Source organism: Choloepus didactylus, chromosome 17 (genome assembly GCF_015220235.1).
Source record: "Choloepus didactylus isolate mChoDid1 chromosome 17, mChoDid1.pri, whole genome shotgun sequence".
Taxonomy (NCBI): domain Eukaryota; kingdom Metazoa; phylum Chordata; class Mammalia; order Pilosa; family Megalonychidae; genus Choloepus; species Choloepus didactylus.
Window position 1 is genome coordinate 5,621,238 of NC_051323.1, and position 27,005 is coordinate 5,648,242.

The window sequence follows — 27,005 nt, forward strand, 5'->3', positions numbered from 1 at the left end:
CCGGGCTCTGCGCGGCCAGATGGGTCGCCGCCGGGCTCCTTGGGAGCAGCGGGCGCTCCAGCGCGCTCGGGGCCGGGCCGGGTCCCGCCGGAGCCCTGCCCACGGTTGGCGCAATCGCCGCGGGCCCGCAGCGCCCCGGGGGGCTGGGACGCGGCTGGGGTGGGGTGGGGTGGGGTGGGGTGGCCGCCACCGCCCGAACGTGCCGCGGCTGCGCGGACGCACGAGCTCCGGGCAGGGCGGCGGGCGCGCTCAGTCTGGCGGCGGCGGCCGTGCGCGGACGGACGTGCCGGGAGCGCCGCAGCCGCCCGCAGCAGAGCCGCCGTCCCGGGCCCGCGGCCGCCCTGCCGCCCGCCATGGTGTCATGGATCATCTCCAGGCTGGTGGTGTGAGTGGCCGGCCTCCCCGCGCCCCCCGCGCCCCTTCCCTCCTCCTCCCCCGGGCCCCGGGCGCCGCGCGCGCCCCTTCCGCGCCCGGCCCCCCGGCTCCCGCTATTAATACCCGGCGGCCGCTAAATTTAGGAGTCCAGGAGCTGCCCGGGACGCCTGCGAGCTGAGGTCCTGCGGGGCCCCGGCCCGGGGGTCTCAGATTGGGGGCGCTGCGCCTCGCCGCGCCCCGGCCGCTTTGTTCCCCGGTTTGGTCGCGTTGGCAGAGGCCCCGAATGGGCGCGCCGGGGGGACACGCGTCTCTCTCCTGCGGGGGAAACGCGGGGGTCGCCTGTCGCCGCGCCCCGCTTTTGTCAGGTGAACACGACGGACAGCAGCCAGACGAGCCGGGGCGCTGGCCGCAGGGGTCCGCGCGGAGATCGGCGGAGAAAAGGAGGTGGGGCGCCTCCGGAGTGGGGAAATGCTCCTTTTTAGGGTTTTCACGGTGACAGCGGCCAAGGCAGGAGGGACGTCGGGTGAATCTTGGGGTAGACGCCCCGCGTTCCCCCGTGTCCAATACCTTTGGCAGGGGAGGGGTTGGGGGAAGAGAGAGGGGCAGGCGTCTTCAGGAATGCAGGGGAAATTTCCAGGTGACAGGCACCCGAACAGTGGCTGGGACGGGGAGGAGGACGCCTCCCCGGCCTTGAAGCCAGTGCAGAGTCATCTGGGGTGAGGTCAGTGTGAAGTCATTGGGGGTGGCCATGGGGGGACGTGTTTCTCTCTCAAGCCTCAGGCCAGGGTGGACCTTTGAAGGGCAGCTTGACTTGTGGGTTCCCTCCCTTTTGGAGCTGGCCGTGGCTGTTCCAGATCCTTCCCCCCAGCCATTCCCTACCTGCTCAGGGGTGGCTGGGGCTTAAATGGGTCTGGGAAGCCCAGGCCCAGGCGGGGCCCCAGGCTCTTTCTTTGTCTGAGAAAGAGGGGGCCCCGGTCTCCCATCGCTTGTGCACCATCACTCCCCACATTTTGAAACCCCTCCCAGCTCCTCTCCTTCATGATTGATTTTCACCCTTCAAGGCACCCCTCCCAGGTCTCCTCGGCCCTGTGTCCCGGCCACCATTCTGAGCTGCCTTTCCAGAGCCAGAGCCCCTTTGCTTGTCAGCCCCAGGTCACCCCGGCAGGCCTCTCCAGCTGTCGCTTTCAGCTGGGGGTTTGCGCTTCACCTCCAGGTGGCACGTTAAATATTTAGAAGGTTTCTGTGGGCAGAGCTGGCATGAGTGATACCGGCGAGCGGCTGTTGGCCTCGTCCCGCCTCGATAGCGCCCTGATCTTTGAATTTCCAGGTCAGCTTCTGGGGAGCCCTGGGGAGGTTAGTGGGCCTGGCTGGAGGGGCACACTCTCTCTAGATCCTACAGGCTGGAGCCGGAGCACTGGGGAGGGAGGGCTTCCGGTCTGGGGTCATGTCACCAGCCTTATTTTCATTAGCATGCATCCCCTCCCCACCCCACCCCGCTCTGTGTCAAGACAGCTGAGGGGGATGGGGAGGAGAGGCATATATTTGGGGGTGGGGGGTGGCAGGTCTCAGGGACTTGCTGTTACTTTCTAAAACATCTATGCTCCCCAGAACTGAGGCTTCAGAGAATTTAAATGATCATCACAGTTGCCCCTCACACAGACTAAGGGAGAGTTTGTGAGACTTGGGGTCATTATCCCCACTGTCAAAAGGTCAAAAGTTCAGGGGTACCACTTATCCCCCCCCCAAATCCCGAATTTCCTTTAGAAACCTAACATGGGTATGTCAGTTATGAATGAGTGAAACAATTTTTAATAAGTAATACCTGTTTCATATAAGCAATACCTGTTCATTATAGGAAAACTAGAAAATATAGACAAATAGACTGCACAGTATCACCACACAGAGATAGCTAATGATAATTTGGGGGCGAGTATATTCAAGAAGTTTCCCTCTATGCATCGATGCACGTATGTTTATATTTACAGTTCAGGGGAATTACCTATTAATTCAGTGCAGTATTCCACATCTGCAGAGGGTCGTCTGGGCAAGGAGGAGGAATGCAGGGTTTGGAGTCAGGAAGCCCTTGGCTCAGATCCCAGTTCTGCTTCTTGCCAATAAATTCCGGGTGACAGTTCTTGGCATTTCCATAGCATATGATTGACAGGTTCCAAGCAGGTTGGTGATGGTTCCACCTTTTGTCCTCTTTGTGTGCTCTAAGAGAGGGTGTAAGAGCTCTGGAAGGACCTCTTAGAGTTCATCTTCTCTTATGGTTTTCAAACTGGGTTCCCTGAGGGCCACCTAGGCTGAGTGGGCGGCTCTGGGCTCCCCAGCTTGGATGTAATGTGAGCATCCCCTTTTTTTGTTTTACATATTGGGGTTCCAGATAAAATATAATTGGGAGAAATCATTGATCTGGTGCCTCCCCTTTCTGCAGAGAGAATGTACCTTGCCCGGGGCTGATCAGACTCCGGATTCTTAGTCTGATGTGTGTTCTGTCTCTACCCAGCTGGACAGTCGTCCTCAATCTTTTTCAGGCTCCCAAGGCCTCTGGTTTAGCATCCTGTGCTTTTGTCCACAAGTCCTGCTTCCTATGTGCTCTCCTTCCATGGTTTTGTCAGCTTCTGCCTCATCCGAGAGCATTTGAGGAAGACCTATCCCTGCTTTCTGAGGCTGGGGAGGGAATGTCTTCCTGTCTGTGTGGTGCCAGCCAGTAACGAGGGGCATCGGAGCAACTGATGGGTCCAGGACAGCCAGCCGGTGCTTGTGGGTGTCGCTACACCCCCTGCCTGGGCATGTTTTGGGGGCAGTGATCTTGGCTCGTTTCCCTCTCCAAATCCTCACCCTCTGCCAAGGCTCCTTTTCTCAAGTCCCTGGCACTGGAGGGCATTCAGTGAAGGCTGGTTGTGTTGAAGGAGCTCGAAGGCCCTTGGGATAAGCAGAGAAGCTGGCTGATGTTTCCCTCGGGATGGAGGTTAGTGGGCATGAGGACAGGCTGCTGCCATGGGCAAAGCTCTTGGAGTGAGGACCAGCTTGAAATGCTTCTTTCTTGCCAGCCGTCTCCCTCCTGACCCCCTTGGCTCAGCCTAGGAAGAAAGAAGGAAGACCTAGTCACTGCGGTGGCATGTCTGGCATTGTCACAACCTGGTTCTCTGCAAAGGATGCAGAGCTCATTTGGGACTGACCTGCTCACTTTCTTTAAAATATTTATTTTCTTTACAAACAACTCAAGGCCGAGGCCTGGGTGAATTGCAAACCAGGGCGAGTATGTCCACGTGCACCCAGTTGGAGAAGGGGACACAGAGGTGGCTCTGTGACTTCTTGTGAGAATGCGCCATCTTGAAGCTTTCATTCCAAGGAGCAGGTGTCGGTTGCCTCCTGGTCTCCGGGTAGAATTTTGGCCAAAGTCCAGAATGTTGCCTGAATGTTTCCAGAGCTCCCCAGCGCTTACGGGCTCCTAGAGCAAAACTACAGTTTACTGTGTGGTTAGGAAAAAAGAGTTCTGACTCAACAAAATCATCTGAATAAATGAAAAACTTATTTCCACATGACACATCTTTTAAGAGCACTAGTATTTTAGAAAATGTAGTCTGATGATCAAGACAGAGTTTTAATTTCACGACCGAAGATCTGGCAAGATCCCAGAACGATGATTTTGAGCATGAAGTCTGTTTGTTCTGGGTCAGGGTTGGAAAACTACAGGAGATCAGAAGGAATGTGGATTGTTCTCACGATGTTCACCAACTGTTGCAAAACAAACGGAAAAACAAAAGACCCTAAATCCTCAAACATAAGCTTGCCTTTCTTTGGGGCCTGCTTTCAAAAAGTAGAATGCAGTAAAGACCCAATTAATGGAGGGTCCAGGTTGGTTGTGGATTGGTTTCCTGGTGCGGTGGAATGGACCATGGTAGGGGCTGGCTAAATGGTTCACTTGACTTTGTGGGAAGAAAGATGTTGAGATGGAAGTTGGCAAACTTGGATTCTGGTCTTGGTGCCTGTCGGTCTCCCACTGTCAAGGGTCCTGAGGACAGCTGACATCCCCTTCCCACCAAACCTGGGGTCCGGACCCAGCTCTCCATCCGTGAGGCAGGGGATCAGCTCCCCTCGAGGTGCCTTTCTTTCCCTTTCTCCCCCACCTAGCAGGAGGAGTGTCTACAAGAAAGTGAGAACTACCAGCTTAGGTTCTGCTGCTGTTCAGCTGCTCTGTTTGTTAATCCTGCCTGCCTGCTGGAAAGTAGCTGTTGTGAGCTTCCCACTTTGTCTTTTTTGAGGTTCGCTGACAAGTGGGGTTCCACTCGGTGATTCCTGGGTCTGTCCCCTCTTCCTTCTGAAGCCACCTTCCTTCTTTGGAGGGTGTCATTTGTGGGAGGAGAGAACTGGGAAGAATGAGGGAAGGGAAATCAAAGCCTCTTTAGCCACCCAGTGAGGCTGCCATTTTGTATTTTGTGTGTGTGTGTGTGTGTGTGTGTGTGTGTATGTGTGTGTTTTAAGTGAGTTCAGGAGGCTGGAGGGGAGGGATGGATGTGATGGAACAGTAGTCACAGCAGACGGCACCTTTGGAATTTCATTGCCCAGGAAGACACACACACACACATCTGTGTGGTTGCCAGGCCTCTTGCTGTCCGTGGGTATTTTCCTAAGAGCCACCCTGAGCTAATGCGTGTGGGCCACATGGATGTTTTTATTCCCCTCTGGGCCTTGGGAGGGTCCCAATGGATTGAAGATGGAGACTGAGTTACATATTGTTTTGAATTTTCAAATCTCATCTGTGTTCACACACAAGCACAGTGTTGACTCCTTGGGATTTTTAGCCACACCCAGGAGCTTTCCTGGTAAGATAGGGAAAAAGAACCAAATATTTGGTACACAGTAGGGGCACCTGAAGGAACCTTCCCAGGTAACTAGGTAAATGCCTTTGAGCGTGGCATGCCTACCTGTAGTAGGTATGGTGTGTTTCCTCCGTTACACCAGTTCTGCTGGGACACTGACTTGAGGAGGAGAGTGAAAGCTTGGTTGGGCTCAGTGGGAAAGGAGAGCCATGAGTGACCCATCTGTGGAAGATGGGGTGACGGGGCACGCATGTTGGTTCAGTATTTGCTCTCCCAGACTTGGTCCCTTGCTGATCAGAGAAGGCCTGTCCCACTGTCAGAATTTCATATGCTTCCCTAGATTAGTCAACAGAGAACATCCATTACCTGAGTTATCATCCACCGGAGGCCCAGTGCCAAGAACCCCCTCCAGACATCCTGCCACCCGTCCTACCCAGGCCTCTTGTCGGTCACCAAACAGTTCTAGGCCAGCGGTGCCTACTTCTTGCCAGAGTAGGGAGCTGTTCTGCCGCTCTTTCCTCTTAGGATGTGTGCTGGTTTCAGGCTATTGTGTCCCTCACAAAAGCCATGTTCTTTTAATCCAGTCTTGTGGGTGCAGACTCATTGTGGGTGGGATCTTTTGGTTAGATTATTTCCATGGAGGCGTAACCCCACCCGTTTAGGGTGGATCTCAATTAGTTTACCTGAGTCCTTTAAGAGAGCTCAGGGGTTGACACAGACCCAGATGCTTGGAGACACTTGGAGATGCAGACAGAAAGACATTTGGAGATGCTAAGCTAAGAAATGAAGCCCACAGTTTGCCCAGGAAAAGCTAGGGGAGGACCCTCAGATGCTTAGAGAGAAACACCCTGGGAGAACAAGCAAGGATGCACAGGAGCTGAGAGAAAGAAGCTAAGAGAGACAGAAACCCGGAGACATTTGGAGGATGCCATTTTGAAACCAGAACCTGGGAGCAATGGACCAGCAGATGCCAACCATGTGCTTTCCCAGCTGACAGAGGTGTTCCAGATGCCATCAGCCTTTCTTCGGTGAAGGTATCCTCTTGTTGATGCCTTAGTTTGGACATTTTATGGCCTGAGAACTGGAAATTTGTAACCTAAAAATCCCCTTTGTAAAAGCCAATCCATTTCTGGTATTTTGCATACTGGCAGCTTTAGCAGACCAGAACAGGATGCTACACATATAACATAATCTTCCTTCTCTCCTTTGCCGTTCATCTATCACAGCTCAGATAGTTCTTCCTGAGACATTCACATCCTTTATACCTCCTTGTAGGGGCTTATAGGCAGTGCTTTGTCCTAATCCCTTCTGTTAACCTACCCCATCCTCTCTCCCTCCTCTTGACCACAGCAGTGGTGTGTGACCAGGTCCAGCTACTCATTGCACTGGCCACAGTGACAGGATCAGACATAGGCATGTGACCCAAACCAAGCTCCCAGATTCTTTCCCAGGGTTTCTTGATTTGGAGCTGGGGGAGAATAGCCATGCCTCTGGGCTCCAGGGCTGGAAAGATGTGAAGCTGCTGCTGCTGGCTGCCGAACCCTGACACGTGGAGATAAAGCTAAAAGGAGACAATGCAGCTAAGCAGAGATGAACAGAGATGGGACGTGGGTAGAGAAAGAGAAGGTGGCACAAGGAGTCTTGGTTCTAGCTGCTTAGGCCTTGGTTGTGCCGATGGCTTTCTGATGCCATGAGGGGCCCCACACCCTCAGATGAAAACCTTGAGCAGTGTGTCTATTAATTCTGTACTTATTTTAGGGTCAGGAGGGCTGGTTTGTGCCAAAATAACAACTCCCAAATCCCAGTGGCTTGAAACCAGCAAAGGTGATCAGCAGGGGTTGGCAGGGGCATGCAACTCATTGTAATCACTCTGAGTCGCAGGCTGGGTCTCCTTGTCTTAGGTGCTGTCGTTGCAACACAAGGTATTAGGGTTTACTGCACCAGGGAAAGAAAGCAGGAGAATCATGCACCTGCTCTTAAGGACCTCTCCCCAGAGGTGACACGTCACTTCTCACGTTTCATCAACCAAAGCAAACCACATGGCCAAGCCTGGATTCAAGTGGGTGGAGAATTACAATCCAATGACTACTAGACATGTTGGATGAATGAATCCTCGGCAGCTTTGCAAATCAAAAAGTGTCCCTTTTTGCTGAAGTTGGTGTAAGATGGTGTTCCAGTTTGCTAATGCTGCTATTTTGCAAAACACCAGAAATGGATTCGCTTTTATAAAGGGGGTTTATTTGGTTACAAAGTTACAGTTTTAAGGCCATAAAGGTGTCCAAGGAAAGGCATGAACAATAGGGCACCTTCAGTAAAGGATGGCCATTGGTGTCCAGAAAACCACTGTTAGCCCAGAAGGCACGTGGCTGGCGTCTGCTTGCTCCCAGATTGCGTTTCAAAATGGCGTTCTCCAAAATGTTGCTCTTGAGGTGCTTTGTCCTCTTTTAGCTACAGCTCCTCTTCAAAATGCAACTCTCAGTTGCTCTGAGGTCCTTCTGTCTGTGAATTCCTTTATACAACTCCAGTAATCTAATTAATGCCCACCCTGAATGGGCGGAGCAACACCTCCATGGGTTATTCAATCAGAGGTGTCACTCACAGTTGACTGAGTCACATCTCCATGGAAACACTCAAAGATTTCAATCTAATCAACACTAATATGTCTGCCCCCACAAGATTACATCAAAGAACATTGTGTTTTGGGGGACATAATACATCCAAACTGGCACAGATGGGTTTGGTTTCTTTTCCTTCTTACTGCTGGGAGAGTGCTAACACACTTCTTTACCTCTTTACATTAGAAAAATCTCTCACTCCCCGTTTATCCCCTTGCCTTTACTGTGTTTGTGAGTCAAACAGGGAGTCTAAATTTGGAGGAGAAATTAGCAACGTAAAGAACTGATGTCACTGATGACTAATCCCCTAATGGTGCCCTAGGATTTCCATTACACTCTCCGTGTTTGTCTCCATCTGCCTCCCTCCGTGAAGTCTCCTGTGGGTTCCCTAACTGAACAAAAGCTTCTGTCCTCTGGGTCCCCCGAGTGCCCTTGTCACTTGGCACCCTGTGATACAATGGTTTGTGCACTCACTTCCTCTAGAGGCCACATCTGTTTCTTCCTTGTATATAGCATGTGCCCAATTGAGCGTATGTTGGATCAAGAATGAGTCCAGGTCTCACTGCTCAAAGTGTGGTCTGTGTACCAGCAGTGTCGGCAACCTGGGAGCTAGTTAGGGGTGCAGAACCCCAGCCAACCACACAACCCAGTGACTCTGCATTTTAACAAGATCCCCAGAAAGCTGGAGGGGATGGGTGCCGTCATCTCATCTGTGAAATTAGAAGATAGGGAACAGCCTAAGGTTGCCATATTGGCTGTAGAATCAGATTTCAATGCCAGCTCACCCATTTGAACTGGACCATGTTTCATCCTTCCTGGTTCCAAGAAGTCCCAAGCCTGATTTTTTATGAGGACCAAATTGTGTAATTGGAACTCCACTAACCCAGTGGCCCAACCGTGAACATTTTATGGTGGAGCCTCATTTTAATCACTGTGTAAGATTTAGTTTTGCCCCAACTGCGGTTTGGACTTTCAAGGCCATGCCTGTCAGACAGAACGTTGAGCTGAGCTGGTCATGCTACTCAGGGAGAGTGGATGCAGCCCACCTTGAGAAAGAGACGTGGCGAGACGTGGCTCTGGAGGAGGTCACGGGGGCCACTGGGAGCTGCAGCACTTCGGGCCGGCCCTGGTGTGCCACGATATCCAGCCCATCAGTGAGTTCTCGCAGCTCTACCTTCAAAATGCTCCCCTGTGCCACAACTCCCACCTGCTCCCCTGGAGCAAGGCAAACCCTCCTGACTGATGGCCCTGCTTCCACTTCTGTCCCTCCAGTGATTTGTTTAAAATGCAAATTAGATCTTATCTCTCCCCTGTTTTTAAACCGTCCAAAGACCTTCCATTGCACTAGGAAAAAATTTCAGGCCCCTTCCCGTTCTCGGCAAGGTCTGCCTCCTGCTCTGATTCACCTTGTGCTGTGTCCAGCCTCTGCACCACTGCTGGGAGGTGACAGGCCTGTCCCTACCCTGGGCCTTTGCACGTGCTGACCCTTCTGCCAGGATCTCCCTGCCCTTCTCCCTTTTTATTGAGGTCCCTCCTCTTCAGGAAGGGTCTCTTAGGCCCTTAGGTCACCTCGTCAGGAAGGGCCTTTTCTGGCAACCTTCTCCGAAACACGCCCCCTCCCTCCCTCTCTGTTCCCTAGTCACTCTCTGAAATGATGTTCTTAATTCACTCGTTTGCTCGTGTATGGTCTCTCTCCCCATTAGGATTTGATCTCCATGACTTTTGAGATTTTATCTAGCTCGTAGCTGTCTTTCCGGTGCCTGGAGCAGTTCTGATCACAGAGTAGGTGTTCAAACATATTTGTTGATTGAATGGTGACTTAGTATTCCCTTTGGGGTTAGAAGATCATCTAAAAAAATTTTTTTTTCTTGATTAGGGATGTTACGTGTTTACAGAACAATCATGCATGACATACAGGATTCCTGTACACCACCCCATTATTAACACCTTGCATTGGTGTGGAACGTTTGTTGCAATTGATGAAAGTGCATTTTTATAATTGTACTATTTTTTATTATATTTTTATTGTGAAATTTAACATATGTTCAGAACAGTGATAACTTTCAAAGTATGATTTAACAAGTAGTTATATAGGTAATTTCAAGGAATGTTACGGGTTACAGTTCCACAGTGTCAGTTATTTCCTTATTGTGAAATATAAAATATATACAGAAAAGTGATAACTTTCAAAGCATGATTTAACTAGTAGCTATAGAGCAATTTCAAAGAATGTTATGAGTTACAGTTCCACTATTTCAGTTATTTTCTTCTAGCTATTCTAATATCTTAGCATCTTAAAAAAAATTTTTTTTTATATAAAGATTCAGTATTCTTAATCCTTTGTTAAATCCTGTCTTGTCTGATGCTACCCCTTTCTCATTTAATCACTTTCTCTATCTTCAGAGATGTCTAGGCAGAGACCACCCTAAGTTGTTCATATTGAAAAGGGGTGTCGACATTATGGGGAAGGGGGACGCATGTGGTTGATGTTCTTAAAGAGGCTGTTGCTTCTGGGTTTTAGGACTTGTCTGATATAGGAACACTGGTGGATTTAAGTTTCTGAAAAATAATTAGTGAGTGAAACTTTTATAGACTCTCAGATAGGGACCTAGGTATTTGGGGACTTCTGTTGGTTAAGGCGTGGCATACTGTGGTCATTTGGGATATCTGGCTGGAGCTTGCATAAGAGTAACCTCCAGGATAGCCTCTCAACTCTATTTGAAATCTCTTAGCTACTGTAACCTTATTTGTTACCTTTCTTTTCACCCTTTTGGTAAAGAAGGCATTTTTGATCCCTTGATGCCAAGGCCAGCCTCATTCCTGGGAGTTGTGTCCCATATCTCCAGGGAGATTCACTCCCCTGGGAGTCATGTTCCATGTAGTGGGGAGGTTAATGAATTTATTTGCTAGTTGAGCTTACAGAGAGAAAGGCCAAATCTGAGCAACAAAAAAGGTTCTCTGGAGGTGCCTGTTAGGCATAATTATAGGAAGGCTTAGCCTCCCTTCTACAGCCGTATGTTTCACTAGAGCAAGCCTCAAGATTGAGAGTTTGGCTTATTAAGTAGGGGTTTCCTAATTTCACAGAGCATATATTCTGTCCGAGGAAGATAATCGGTGTCTCGCATACAATTGTACTATTGAGTATAATTAACTTGGGGTTCACTGTTTGTTTTGTGCAGTTCCATGGATTTTTTAAAGAATTTCTGTTCTGTTTTAATATATACAACTAACATTCCCCCTTTAACCACATTCAGATATTAATTCAGTGCTGTTAACTGCATTCACAATGTTGTGCTACCATCACCACCATTCATTCCCAAAACATTTCCATCGTTCCAAATAGGAGCTCTGTACATTTTAAGCCTTAACTTTCCGTTCCCTAACCTTACTCTGTCCCCTGGTAACCTGTATTCTGGATTCTGACTCTGAATTTGTTTTTTCTAATTATTTAATATCAGAGAGATCATACAATATTTGTCCTTTTATGTCTGTTTATTTCACTCAACATGATGGCTTCAGGGTTCATCCATGTTGTTCCATGTATCAGGACTTCATTCCTGATACATGTGAATTTTGATTCAGAAGATCGTTTTTAAACCCCAGGTTTGTATAAGCTTGATTTGTGACCATGGCAAGTAACTTAACCTCTTGAGCCTCAGTTTACTCATCTGTGAAAGGAAAGATTTGATTTCAATTTCTAGCGATACTTTGGTTAAAATAGAGTAGAGATCTCCTTCAAAGCATGGCTGAGCTTTTAAGAAAGAAAAGGAGGGAATCATTTTGCAAGGGTTTAGGCTATAACCATAGCAGCTGTGTAATGGACAAGCCTGAAATTTAACCAGCAGCCACTATATTATCCTCTTCCTTGGCTTTTTGGGTCAGGAATTTGGACAGGACACTACGGAGCAGACCTGTGTCTGCTCCATGCTTTCTGGACCTCAACTGGGATGATGCAAATGGCTGGTGGCTGGAGGGACATGGCTTTCTTTTCACATGGCCTGAGGGCCTCTCCACTTGGTCTTTCCATGGGTTTATCCTGCACAGAAGCCTCAGGATAGTCAGATTTCTAAGTTGGCAGCTCAGAGCTCCAAAAGCAGATAGTCCAAGAGGCCTGGTGGAAACTGCAAACTTTTTTATGACCTCATTTTAGAAGTCCCAGGGTGAGGCTTATGCTGCAGTCTGTTGGTCAAGAAGGCCACTGTGGCCTTCCCAGGTTTAAGGGTGGACGTTAGACTCCATGTTTCAAGGGAAGGGATAGCAGGAACTGTGCAGCCTTCTTTAATATGCCAAACTGAGGGACTGGGTCAGCTTGGTTTTTTTTTGAGATATATTCACACACCATACAATCCATCCGAAGTATACAATCAGTGGCTCACAGTATCATCACATAGTTGTGCATTCATCATCACAATCAATTTTAGAACATTTTCATTACTCCAGGGAGGTGGGGGGTGGGGGTAGAAAAGAGAAAAAGAGAAAACTCTACCATCCCATACGCCTTATCCCCCCTGTGCTAGATTGGATATATTATGTCCCACCAAAAGCCATATTCTTTGATGCAGTCTTATGGGAGCAGATGTATTAGTGTTGATTAGATTGGAATCCTTTGAATGTTTCCATGGAGATGTGACTCATTCAACTGTGAGTGAAACATTTGATTGGATAATTTCCATGGCGGTGTTACCCCGCCCATTAGGGTGGGTGTTAATTGGATCACTGGAGTAGTATAAAGGAATTCACAGACAGAAGGACCTCGGAGCAACTGAGAATAACATTTTGAAGACGAGCTGCAGCTAAGAGAGGACAAAGCACCCCAAGAGTAACATTTTTAGAGAATGCCATTTTGAAACATAACTTGGGAGCAAGCAGATGCCAGCCACATGCCTTCCAAGCTAACAGAGGGTTTCTGGATGCCAATGGCCATCCTCCACTGTAACTTTGTAACTGAATAAACCCCTTTTATAAAAGCCAATCCATTTCTGGTATTTTGCATAATGGCAGCATTAGCAAACCAGAACACCCCCTTATCAGTGAACCCTAGCATTGGTGTGGTACATTTGTTACTGTTGATGAAAGAAGATATTACTGTGAATGATAGTCCATAGTTTGCAATAGGTGCATTTTCCCCATTTACCACTCTATAATTAAGTCCTTGTAGTAGTATTGTATATTTGTTCTAGTTCACGGAGGAAATTTTTTCTACATGTACTGTTGGGCATGGTCATCATTCACCACAATACTTACTGAGTTATACATTTCCATGTTTTAATGTCTGACTTTCCTTCTGGTGACATACATGACTCTAAACGTCCCCTTTCCATCACATTCACATACAATTCAGCACGGCTAATTATACTCATAATAATGTGCTACCATCACCTCTATCCATTTCCACTCATTTAAACTCAACCCAGTTAAAAAGTCTGCACATCTTGCCAGCTTGGCTTCAATATCTCCGTAGAGAAAGGAGGGGCCTTGAGTCTAGTGAAGTAAGAAGTGAGAGCTGAGTGTTTGAACAAAGCAGAGACATTGAAGACCCACAGTGCCCTAGAGTGTTGAGTGGAGGGATGGACCCCCAAGCGCTGGGAGATGACAGGGAAACTTATGTGTCTTGCCCTGGGTTCTTGGTAGGGCTAAAAATCTTCCCTGGGAATTTGAAACCTTTCGTGCACCTGCCCTCACGGGGGTATGGAGTTCGAATTTACATGTGTTGCACAGTCTCTGTACTCCCAGCTGAGAAATTAACATAAAATTTGATCCAGGGCCTCTGGTAGAAATTATAACAGTCTCTCTAAGAGCCCTCAAAATACACCACACAGAATTAGTCCCAAAGAACATGAATTCACGCTCCAAAATTACAAAACACACTATAAGCAGGAATTAGCAAACATGACAAGCTGCAGAATAAATCCTCCAGTAATCACTAAATAAATACATTAATTATATATTATTTAGATAATAAAACTATCATTTAGAGGCCTTAGGATACTTTTCTTTTAATGAAAAAAAAAAATGAAGGAAAGAATCAAAAATATAAGAAATAGCTGACCCTGTGGGAGTGGGGAGCAATTGGAAAAAGAAGCCTTTCTAAAAATGAAAAGTCCCAGTGGATGGGTTAGAATGATGAGAGAGTGAACGCTGAGGCAGTGGTGCTTTCCACTCTGCATCGTGGAGCTAGGAGGGATCTTGGAAGTGATGTCACACTCTTGTTTGGCAGACAAGCAACAAGACTGGAAGAGTTGGGGGTTTATCAGGATCATTAGCTTGGTTGGCTGGGTCTAGATTTGAGGTCAGGTCTCCAATTTCTGGAAGTGTTTTAATGTGGGATGTGGAGATTTGCTTTGGTCAGAGGGGTGCGCTAGGACAAGTTGGTGGCTAGGAGACACATTTTTGGCTCGATAGCAACCTTTTCTGGTAATGGGCGCTAACAACGAACTGGGATGCATCGTGGGACAGTGAGCTCCTGGCTTCCAACTCTTAAGACCTCCCAACCCTAAAATGCTTCTCTTTTAATCTCTTCCCTTGTGGTGATGGAGGGAGGGCTATAAGCATTATTGGAAAGATCCTCTTTTTCAGTGGAAGGGCTTCCACCCCTGGTCAGGATTGATTGATTGACCCATTGCTTGTTTGAGTCACTCATTGATTAATTGCCCATTTATTGAGCATTTGCTTTGGGCCAGGCCTGCTGTTCTGTCTTTGAGAAGTTTCTGAGGTCATATAGCCAGGCAGATGGAAAACCGGGACTTGAATTCAGGTGTCCCTCCTGCCCAGCCAGTGCTTTCCAGTGGGTGGGTATTTTGTGGGGGTATGTGTGTGACTTTTGTGGCTTTGGTTGGGAATTCCAGGGAGGATCCCTTTCTGCAGGGGAAGTGGGGCCTGGGAGACACCATGGTATCCAATGTTGGGAGAGAAGAAAGGGCAGAGGAGAGAGTGTGCCGTGTGGCAGACGATCTGGAACAAAGCGATGAGTGAGGTTTGTGCATCCTATTGCTGCCGTGACAATTCCCACAAATGTAGTGGCTTAAAACACCATGAATTTATTTCTTGCAGTTCTGGAGGCCAGAAGTCTGGAACAATTTGGAGGTGTCAGCAGGGCTTGTTCCTTCTGAAAGCTCTAGGGGAAAATCTGTTTCTTGACTCTTCCACCTGCTGGCAGTGCCTGGTGTTCTTTGCTTGTGGCCACATCTCTCCAGTCCCTGCCTTCTCCTCTTCTGTCGTCAGGGCTCTGTCTGCCTCCCTTTTATAAGGAAACTTGTGATGCATTTAGGGCCCACCCAGCTAATCCGTGATAATCTCTTAATTTATTCACACCCGCCAAGTCCTTTTGCTATATAAGATAATAGTCATAGGTTTCAGGGGTTAGAACCTGAGTTATGTGGGGTGACATTTAAGAAGCGTTGCCCTAGATGGTATCTCCTGTACCTGATACCCCAACAACCTTGTGATCTGAAGTTCAGTGCTTCCGTTTGGCAAGTGCCCATTGTTTACCTATCTGGGGCCCCACTTTTTTTTAAATGCAATTTTATTGAGATATGCTCACACTCCATATAATCCATGCAAAGTATACAATCAGTGGCTAACAGTATCATCATATAGTTGTGCGTTCATTGCCGTAAGCAATGTCTGAACATTTTCATTACTCCAAAATAAAGAAAAAAGATTACTACAGAAATATTTTTTAAAAAAGAAAAAAAAGAAATAATAAAGAACATCCAAACCATTATTTATATATATGTAGTCATTATTTTATTTTTCATCTGCCCATACACCACTGGTTAAAAGGAGTGTCAGTCACCAGGTTTTCACTATCACACAGTCACAGGATAAAAACTATATAGTTGTATGATTATCATCAAGAATCAAGTCTACTGGATTACTGTTCAACAGATTCAGGTATTTTCCTTCTAGATATTCTAATACACTAGACACTAAAAAGGAATATTTATACAATACATAAGAATAACCTCTTGACTATATGAGTTCTCTCAGCCACTGAAACTTTATTTTGTTTCATTTCTCTTCCCCATTTTGGTCGAGAAGGCTTTCTCAATCCCGCGATGCTGGGTCCAGGCTCATCCCAAGGAGTCATGTCCCTCATTGCCATGGAGATTTACACCCCTGGGAGTCATGTCCCGTGTAGTGGGGCCCTGCTTTTATTTAGTTTTTTGCCTCTAAGGCATCCTTACATTGATAAAATATATCAGAATGTTCCAAAAGATTCTTTAAATTAATTACTTTTTAAAATGTTGAAATCTTTGAAACCCGTAGAAAAGTCAGAACAGGACAATGAACACCTATCCTGTCCTTTCCTTGTCTCTTCCCATAGAAATTCACGTTTCCCTGTTACCTGACCATCTGACAGTGGACATCCTGTCAAATCTCCCTTAAACACTTCAGCATGTCGCTCCAGAAGACAAGGTTATTCTCCTACACCAGTGGTTCTCAAACTTTTTGGTCTCAAGACGCCATTACACTTAAAAAAAAAAATTGAGGACCACCCCAAAAACTTTTGTTTATGTAGTTTACAAGTATCAAAACTTACCATGTTAAAATTAAAATGAAGACGTTTTGAAATAGTTCTTTATTAATTCATTAAAAATAACAATTTAAAAATAATGTATTTTATACAATACATTAACCTATTTTTATGAAAAATAACTATAATTTCCAGAATAAAAAGAGAGATGGTGAGAAAAGTGGCATTAGTGTACATTTCTGCGAGTCTCTTTCATATCTAGGTTAGTTGCAATGTGAAATCTGAAACCTTATTAATGAAGGTTGATCTGTCTTACACTTTGAATGGATCTTTACCCAGGAATGATTTTGCAACATTGTGCACTGGTCATTGGAAACCATTGGTTCACTGAATTAAATGCAGATCATCTAAATGTTGACGTATTTCATTGTACTGCATTGTTCTAGATTCCTGGCTGCTAAAGCAAATACCGTACAGTGGGTTGGCCTAACCACAGGAATTTATCAGCTCGTGGTTTCAGGGGCTAGAAGGCTTGCTTCCTCTCAGGGTTGGGGTCTTCTGGCTGGCTGGCACTCTTTGGGGTTCTTGGCTTTTCTGTCACACGGCCATGTCTGTGCCTTTCTCCCATGTCTTCTCCTTTCTCCTCTGAGTTTCATTGACTTCCAGCTTCTGGCTGCTCTGTGGCTTCTCTCTCCATCCGACTCTCACTCTGCTTATAAAGGACTCCAGCCGTCCAGGTCAAAGCCCAGCCTGATTCAGTGGGGCCACACCTTAACTGAAGTAGCATCTTGAAGAGATCCTTTTTACAATGGGTCCATATCCACCAGGATGTGTCCATACTGGGGTACACAATTGAATCCACCCCAAGTGTTCTAGTTTGCTAATGCTGCCGAAATGCAAAACACCAGAAATGGATTGGCTTTTATAAAAGGGGGTTTATTTGGTTACACAGTTACAGTCTTAAGGCCATAAAGTGTCCAAGGTAACACATCAGCAATCGGGTACCTTCACTGGAGGATGGCCAATGGTGTCCAGGGAACCTCTGTTAGCTGGGAAGGCACGTGGCTGGTGTCTGCTCCAAAGTTCTGGTTTCAAAATGGCTTTCTCCCAGGACGTTACTCTCTAGGCTGCAGTTCCTCAAAAATGTCACTCTTAGTTGCACTTGGGGTATTTGTCCTCTCTTAGCTTCCGTGGAGCAAGGGTCTGTATTCAACGGCCGTCTTCAAAATATCTCTCATCTGCAACTGCTGTGCTTTCTTCAAAGTGTCCCTCTTGGCTGTAGCTCCCCTTCAAAACGTCACTCACAGCTGCACTGAGTTCCTTCTGTTTGTCAGCTCGTTTATATGGCTCCACTGATCAACTTAAACCCACCCCCGAATGGGTGGAGCAACACCTCCATGGAAATTATCCAATCAGAGTCATCACCCACAGCTGGGTGGGGCACATTCCAAAGAAACACAGGAAGAATTACAGTCTAATCAACACTGATAACATCTGCCCACACAAGATTACATCAAAGATAATGGCATTTGGGGGACACAATATATTCAAACTGGCACACCAAGAATCAAAACATTACATTAATCTCACTATCCATGTCATCAGAAAAGTCTTTAAGTCTCAGGAAGCTGTCAGTCTCATGATGGTAGATACAGATTTTCCAAAATTCTAATTTTTTGTTTAGAAGCTCAAATTTTGTCAGTGGCAACAGATACTGTTTCTTTTTCTTGAAGGCTGACTTTGTTCATTTTCAAGAAAATCCTTGCCAAATAACTAAGTCTGAATAACCATAGTTTGCAAGTCGTTCTTCCAAGTAACAGTGATATTCCATGAAAATAGTGGTTGGGTCAGCTTGCAACTCATTCCTGCAGTGGAGACAATCATCACACCTCGATATGCAGCAGAAATGCTTTAGGGGTCCTTCCAATTTCATCACAGACTATTAAGACCTGTACTCAAGGTTCTGTACTCAAGATTTAATAAAATTGATCATTTTGCAGCATCATCAAGGACATTCTTAAGTGAAACAGGCATTTATTTATTTATACTGTGTGGTGCTGAATAATACGATGACTAGCAGAGTTTGATGCCACCACCTTGATTTATGCAAAGCCACCAGCGTATTCACCTACCACTGCTTTTGCACCGTCAGTGCAAAGTCAACACTGAAAACAGAAAATGTCTTAGTATTATTATTAAAATTGTTTTGACCTAATGGACCCTCTGAAGGGTCTTGGGACCCCCTGGAAAGGTCTCGGGGACTTCTAGGAGCTTGTGGATCATACATTGGGAACCACTGTTCTATACAATCAAAACTCATGGCCACCCCTAAGAAAACAACTAACTCTCATTCAACAACTTCATTCAACACGTGGTCCATACTCAAACTGACCCATTTTTTAAAAAACTCCTTTGTCAGTGGGTTTTTCCCCCTTGTTTCAACATTCATGTATTGAATATGGCTATGTCCCCCAGCCCTGTTCTTCATGGCAAATCAAGGCCAGCTGTGATGCAGAACATTCCACATTCTGGATTTGTCAGACTTGTCCTCATAACTAGATGTGGTTCAAACAACCGTGGCAAGAACACCATGTTGGGTAAGTAACTTCCTCCTGGGACTGCGTGTTCCCCTCCATCAGGAGGACAGAATATTGGGCTGTGTCACAATTGGTGATGCCAATCTTGACCACTTGGTATGAAGATTTATAATTTCTTTAGATCCAGAATTTTCTGTTGTTTTCAGTGATGGCTTACATCCGGGCATCTTGTCTGATTCTGTTGGAAACCCCAGTCTCTTTTTCATTCTTCATTTTTGAGGTTTAAACATGTTTAAACATGTTGTCAGTTAGATTTCTTTTGGTTCCAAGAAAAAAAATAATAGAACTCATCTTGGCTCACTTAACTTAGAAGTCTGGAAGTGGCACTGACTTCAGGTGAGGCTTGGTCCAGCAGCCGAAGATTGGCACCAGAGAGGCAGGTTCTTTTGTTCTCTTTTCTGTGCCCCACAGTGCTTGTTCTTCAGCAGCTCTGAGAGGGGTTGAATTCTCTATTCATGTCCAAAAGGAAGAGGGCCTCTCTGAGACAGAGAGCATCTTCTAGGGGAGACAAGGAAGCGTCTTTCCCAGGAGCTCCAGGCAAACATCTTGCTCTCCTGATTTTGGTCACAGGCCCGTGGCTGAGCCAATGCTGGTGGCAGGGGGATAGGACATGCCGAGGGACTGAAACCAGCACCCACCCTGCGTCTGGACATATGCTCAGTGTCTCCAAAGCAAGGGGGCCTGTCAGAGATGAACTGAGGCATTGAAAACTTTTAGTTACAGTTTATTTGGGCGACAAGTGATTTCCAGATCAGGCAGTGCCAAACCAAAAGTGGCAAGAGCTTTGCCTCGGGAGTGGCAGGGGCAGCTTATCCAGGGCGAGTGCAGAAGACAGCGGGGAGGAGTTCTGATGGGCGGATGCTGTTTCCATTTCTTATGGGGGATCTTACCAGGAGGGGAGCAGATATGCATTGATTAGTACGATATGTCCCTGATAAGCTAGCTGCTTGACCCAAACTGGTCTATCACCAGGGGTGGCCTACCTGCATTTCTGTAGGGTGTGTCCCATTGTGCCATTTTCTTGGAAAGCCCCTGTAGATCAATTGTTTTTGTCCTCTGGAAAATTCTTTCTCAGAAAGGGGTCCCTCCTGGAAACATCTAATTTTATTTTACTGAACAGGCCATGAGGGGGATGAGGAGGGGGCCTTGAGAGCAAGCTGGGTCCCATTACCAAAACGCTGCGAGACTGGAAAGTGGACTGTCCAAAACCAAGTATCCACGAAGGAAGGTTTTAGCATCCACAACAACGTAAGACAGTTTGCCGAGTACCTGCTAGATGACAAATGGTGTGCCGTGCAGTTTCCTGGTCAGCAAGTTCGTTCCGTCATCTGGCGCTGCCTGAGCTGCGGTGCAGGCTGATTGCTGAGCCACTGCCGTCCCGGGCGCCTCGTGGAAGGCCCTGTGATATGGGGTGGGCATCGTCAGCTCTGTCCCAGGTGGCCAGGTGGCCTGCCCGCGGGGACCCAGCAAGAGGGCGGTGGAGCCGGGATCCACCACCGGGCTGGAGCCAGCGGCACAACCTGGCCATGCCTGGGCAGGACCCCGGGGTGGAGAGTCTAGTCCCAGCTCCACCCAGGTGAGTCCTGCAGCCCTGGGAGACTGACAGTCCCTCCCAGGACCTTGTGTCCTCTCTGTGAGATGGAGAGTGGGCCAAGCACCCTGGCATGCGGGTTCCTGGCTGTTCCTCACCTGCCATCTACGTCGCCCAGAACTGCCAGCTGCTCCAGAGTCTCGGGAGCCCTGCACGGGTCTTCTTTTTGAATGTTTCAATAATTACGTATTTATTTTATGGCTTATTAGAAAAAACATACCACAAGCATGTCAAACACGTGATTTCTTGGATCGTATTGTTTTGGATGAGGCTAAAGTTAAAAACAAAGTAGATTTAAAGGAAAGTACTGAGTAAATAATAGTTTGGATGATTGGCCCATGTGGCAGAAATTGTGGAGTAGTAAACAAATGCCCTAAATTTGGGAAACATTTCCTTCTCCCTTTTTTTTAAAATGCAATTTTATTGAGATGTAGTCACACCCCATGCAATCCATCCAAAATATACAATCACTGGTTCACTGTATCCTTACAGAGCTATGCATTCATCACTGCAGTCAATTTTAGAATATTTTCATTATTCCAAAAATAAAAAATAAAAAGTAATAAAAATAAAAAGGAAAACCCAAAACATCCTATACCCCTTATCTTCCCCTATTACTGACCCCTGGTATTAGTGTGCTCCATTTATTACTGTTGATGAAAGAATCTTAAGATATTGCTGTTATTTATAGTCCATGGCCTGCACGGCGGGTCTTGGATGTTGACAGAGAGAAGCTGATGGAAAGAGGGTAGACCCTCAGGAACTGGAGGAAAAAGAAGGCTAGGAGTGAGGGATTGGCTGGAGAGTTTTTCATGTGGCTTCTGTCCGCCCAGACTCGAGAGAGTAGACCTCAGGAGCTGTTCGAGATGCCGTCTTCCATCCTCCTCTGTAACAGTTTGACCCGGTTGCTGGGTTTCCCGTTCCCGCTGGCACTGCCCCCCAGCCCACTCGCTCACCCCACCTGGGCCTGCCCCACCTCGGGAGAGCTCTGGGAGCCCAGCTCCAAGGTCACCCGGGCCATCCCAGCCCTGCAGTGTCCTCTAAGGCATGACGAAGCCCCAGTACTTCCCTGGAGGTAGCTCCTCCAGCCTAATGAGGCACTGGGCGGGGAGGTGCTTTCCCTGCAGGCCATGGGCACATTCCCCAGCTGACACGGATGCCAAGTCACCGAGCAGGATGAGGTCAGCTGTGGTCATGCCTGGCACCGGGGCGAGGAGCTGCGGGGCCAGGTGAAGTCACTCGGGCAGGAGCATGGACCCCGGGAGGAGAATTCGGGGAGGTGGATGGTACCAATAACTGTGGGTCCATCCTCCTTTTACTTGAGTGTGCTACTTAGTTTGCAAACCTCTTGCACATCTATTGTCAAATCCAGGGTCACAAACGTGGTGGCTCCAGGGCTGAAAGCAGCCTGCAGGTGTTTGTTTGGCTGGCAGTGTTTTGGATTTGAATTACCTGCACAACATTTAAAATCGAGAGATGTGGCTCCACAGTCCAAACTTCTGGCTTTACTTGGAGAATCTGAACACCCAGCACCCCAGGGTGATCCCATATGGGTGTGTCAGCCTCGCCTATGGGTTGGTGCTCCCCAGTCTGCTCGGCCCCCACCTGGCCCAGGTACTGCAGGCTGGTGGTTACCACTTCTCACCTTCCACCTGGCCGTCTCCACCACAGGCCTGGCCCCCTTTCGGTATTTCCAGAGCCACCTGGGGAGGCAGGTGTCATTATCCCTGGTTTGCCCTTCACGTAACCGAGGCCCAACCTGGTTGAAATGTGTGATGCAGGGAGATAGTCCTGGCCTGATTCAGTCGTGGCTCTGCCACCGTGGGACCCAGCCCTCCCATTCATAAATGAAGGAGAGTGGGCAGCTCGGCAGTCTGCTCTAACGCTGTCACCCAGGTCCACCCAGTGCTGAGGTTTAGATGCGTGAAGGGATTTTCCCAGCTCTTCAACGTTAGAGCCAGGAACAGAATTTAGATCTGTCCGATTTCCTAGCCTAAGTGCTGCTGCACCCCCGTCTCCTAGGAAGGATCATTGTGCTGGTTTGATCTGTTATGTACCCCATAGAAAGCCATGTTCTTTTAATGCAGTCTTATGGGGGCAGACCTGCTGTGGGTGGGACCTTTTGATTAGGTTGTTTCCATGGAGATGTGACCCACCCATTCAAGGTGGGTCCTAATTAGTTTACTGGAGTCCTTAAGAGGCGCAGAGAGAGAGAGACAGAGCTCAGAGCTGACACAGACCCAGATGCTTGGAGATGCAGACAGAAAGATATTTGGAGATGCTAAGTTAAGAGATGAAGCCCAGAGTTTGCCCCTGGGAGAAGCAAGGAGGACCCACAGGACCTGAAAAAAGCTAAGAGAGATGCTTAGACAGAAATGCCTTGGGAGATACAAGCAGAGAAGCTAAGAGAGAAGCTGAGACAAGCCCAGAGACATTTTGGAGAAAGCCACTGAAACTGGAAGCTAAACCTGGCAGAGCCAGCCATGTGCCTTCCCATGTGACAGAGGAACCTCAGATGCCATCAGCCTTTCTTCAGAGAAGGTATCTACCTCTTGATGACTTAATTTGGACACTTTCATGGCCTTAGAACTGCCAATTTGTGAACTAATAAACCCCATTGTACAAGCCAACCCATTTCCGGTATATTTGCATCTTCAGCAGCTTTAGAAAACTGGAACAATCATCAGCAGTGCCAGGCAGAAGCAGATTCAGTGTCCTTTGCACTAAGAATCACAGGAGGTCAGAGGTCCCGTGGGCATAACTGGCTGGTCAGGGGAGGCTGCGTGAAACAGAAGAAATAGCCTTCCGGATGCTGAGTTCACTCCTGGTGGGAGGTTAGGTCTAGGGATAAGAATGTAACAAGCCGCGTTTGAAGGATTAGCCCGGCTCGAGGTGAGAATTAGTGTCATGAAGTCTTGGGAGTTCCAGTGGGAATGGTAGACTTTGAAAATTGCAGAACTTTGCTTTAAGGCAGGGGTGAGCCAGCAATGGTTTTTGAAAAGGTGAGTGTACCAGTTTGCATAAATCATGCTCTCCAGAAAAAGCCATGTTCTTTGAGGCACTTTTGTGGGGGCAGACATATTAGTGTTGATTAGGTTGGAACCTTTGGATTGGGTTGTTTCCATGGAGATGTGACCCACACAACTGTGGGTGATAACTCTGATTGGATAATTTCCATGGAGATGTGGCCCCACCCATTCAGCATGGGCCCTGATTAGTTTGCTAGAGCACTTATATAAGCTCAGACGGAAGGAGCTTAGAGCTTCAGCCAAGAGAGAGCAACTGAGAGTGACATTTTGAAGAGCAGCTGCTGCTAAGAGAGGACAAAACGCCCCAAGAGCAACAACACTTTGGAGAAAGCCATTTTGAAACACAACCTGGGAGCAAGCAGATGCCAGCCATGTGCCTTCCCAGCTATCAGAGGTTTTCCAGATGCCAATGGCCTTTCTCCTGTGAAGGTACCCATTGTTGATGCCTTACCTTGGACGCTTTATGACCTTAAGACTAACTTTGTAACCAAATAAACCCCCTTTATAGAAGCCAATCCATTTCTGGTGTTTTGCAAAAAGGCAGCATTAGCAAACTGGAGCAGAGAGCGATGTCAAAGCAGTGAGTCTATGTCATGTTTGCAACAACGAGGGCTGAACCAGTCTTGGCAGTGAAAATGGAGAGAGAGGGCTGAATTGGCAAGTTGGTAGAACGGGAATAACTGACAGGACCTTGAGCACACATGTAGAATGGGAAAGAATTCTGGACGTCATCGAGTCCCGTCTGCCCCAGTGCAGGGTCTCCTCCTTCGGTGGCAGCTGTGCAGCGAGTCACCTCCCTTGCATGGCAGTGAGTACTGCTGCAGGTTAGCATGGAATTTATTCAGCATCCATTACCCTGAGAAACCCGTAGGAAGGCACCTCATAGCAGACTGGTTTCTCATCTTGCAGTGAGTCCAGCCTTGCTTGGGTTTTTCATGTGATAGATCAGATCGAGTTTCTTTGGTTCAGCCCAGCACCAGAAGAAGGATGTTTGGACTCCATTTCGAATGAAAAAAAAAAAATTAGTTAAAAACTGGCATCCTGCTCGGTGCATGCAGGAACCGATGCCGAGATGTAGGAACTGAGGCTAAGTGGTGGCGAGTGAGAGGATGGCTTAGGGGGAGCAAGATGCAAGGACTGAGAAATGAAAGCCAGGGTGTGATCTGTGTCCAGGGTGCGTGAGCCCCAGCCGGCCAGCGGCTCCTTGTCCCAGACTCCACCTGGGGCTGGCCCACCTGCGGGGAAGTTCAAGTCTGCAGGGGAGGTGCCTGCGTTCGTTTCCAGGGGTGCAGCAACAAAGTACCATGAAGCGGGTGGCTTGAAACGACACTTATTCTCTCATGGATTCAGAGGCCAGAAGTCCAAAGTCAAGAAGTTGGCAGAGCCGTGCTGCCTCCCTGGCTCCAGGGAAGATCCTTCCTGGCCTCTTCCAGCTTCTGGTGGTGACCGGCAGTCCTTGGCCTTCCACGGCTCGTGGCCTCGTAACCCCACCTCTGCCTCCATCATCACATGGTCTCCTCCCCTAGGTCTCTTCTCTTCTTATAAGGACACCAGTTGTGTTGAATCACGGGCCCGCTCTGCTCCAGTGTGACCTCATCTTAACTGATTACCTCTGCAACCTCCCTGTTTCCAAACAAGGCCACGTTCTGAGGTACTGGAGATTAGAACTGCAACGTATCTCTTTGAGGGGTATGCCGATTTGAAACTGTTATGTATCCCAGGAAAGGCTATATTCTTTTAATCCAGTTTTGTGGGGGCAGACTTATTGTGGGTGGGACCTTTTGATTAGGTTATTTCCATGGAGGTGTTGCCCTGCCCATCCAGAGTGGGTCTTAATTAGATCACTGGAGTCCTTAAGAGAGTTGAGAGTCCACACAGACCCAGACACTTGGAGACACTGGGAGATGCAGACAGAAGGACGTTTGGAGATGCTAAGCTAAGAGATGACGCCCGGAGTTTGCCCTGGAGAAGCTAAGAGAGGACCCCCAGATGCTTAGAGAGAAACACCCTGGGGGAACAAGCAAGGATGCACAGGAGCTGAGAGAGAGAAGCTAGGAGAGACAGAAGCCCAGAGACATTCTGGAGAAAACCATTTTGAAACCAGAACCTGGGAGCAAAGGACCAGCAGACACCAGCCATGTGCCTTCCCAGCTGACAGAGGTGTTCCGGATGCCATCAGCCTTTCTTCAATGAAGGTATCTTCTTGTTGATGCCTTAGTTTGGACACCTTTATGGCCTTAGAACTGTAAATTTGTAACCTAATAAGTCCCCTTTATAAAAGCCAATTCATTTCTGGTATTTTGCATAGCGGCAGCTTTAGCAAACCGCAACAGGTATACAGTTCAGCCCACGGCGGTGCCCTCTTCAGATCACTGCCTCCTGCTGGTCAAGGGTGAAGAGGGACAAAACAATAGGGTCTTTAATACATTAGCTCCAGCCAGTCAAGAAAAGACCCTCAGATCCAGGGATTTTCCAAAACCATAAGGAAAAAAATTATTATTCTTCTACCACCAATTTTTTAAAACATGATCTGTGTTCTGTCATACTTGAAAGTGCCTTTCCAATCAAATCTGTTTGCCCCTTTTTCCCGGTAATCCTGTCAAAAGGAGTAGCCATGCGGTCACCACTTACGTGGTTTTTTGCCTTTGAATCTTGCATCTAAGAGATTATTCGCAGTGTGCACTTGCGGCAACCAAGGTCTTGCCATTTGTCTTCCTTTCGTTCTTATAACCCAACTCACATTTATATCTCAAGAACAGGTGGTTTTCTCTGAGCTATATAATAGGGAACACCTGACACCAGTGCTCTGTTTGCTTTATATATTTGTTGAAAATATCTTTAAAATGAGCTCATTAATTGGAAAGTATTTAAAAATAGAAAGGAAAAGTCATCACTGTTTCCACCATCCCACCACAACTACAATAATGTAGAGAATTTCTTTCTTGTGGTTTTCTTACTTATGAGCTTAATTTGTGAAACTATATAGTTTTGTAATTTTGCAAATGTGTCAAATTGTATTATACTTTTTCCCTTTAACATGATACTATAACAGTGTTTTGTTCTGTTGCAAACATTTTGTAAATACCATTTTAATGGCTGTGTCTATTTTAGTAAGTCAGCATTGTTTACTCACGTGTATCATCAATCTTTTTGTCATGAATGGACAGTAAAAAAATACGTAAAATGAAGGAGCCCTGCCTCTGTTTATTAGTCACTTAAACACTTTCTGATTTGTTTGTGACTGTAAGTAACGAAGGTTACTTTGCTTTTAGGACCATTTCCTTATGCAAGATTCCATGAAGTAGAATTATGGATAAACAGATGTGACTCTTTTATAGGCTTTTTATATATGGCATCAAATCACTTTTCACACAGGGAGAATAACTTAGGCCCCTACTCACCAACAGTGGGAATTCCACTCTGCAGCTTTTTGCCCAAAGCCTCTGAATAAGTAACACATGTAAGAATAAATAGCTGCTTCTGTTAGTGTTCTTTG

General features: G+C 47.3%; 1 protein-coding gene across 2 annotated transcripts in view; it reads left to right on the forward strand.

The window, feature by feature from the left end:
• Positions 1-261: 261 nt before the first annotated feature.
• REEP1 (receptor accessory protein 1) overlaps positions 262-27,005 on the forward strand; it is a 115,561-nt gene continuing 88,817 nt past the window's right edge. For both annotated transcript variants that reach the window (XM_037807037.1, XM_037807038.1), the window contains exon 1: positions 262-385. In XM_037807037.1, coding sequence (XP_037662965.1) covers positions 354-385 — 32 coding nt within the window. In that variant the 5' untranslated portion in view covers positions 262-353. The remainder of the gene's footprint in view (positions 386-27,005) is intronic.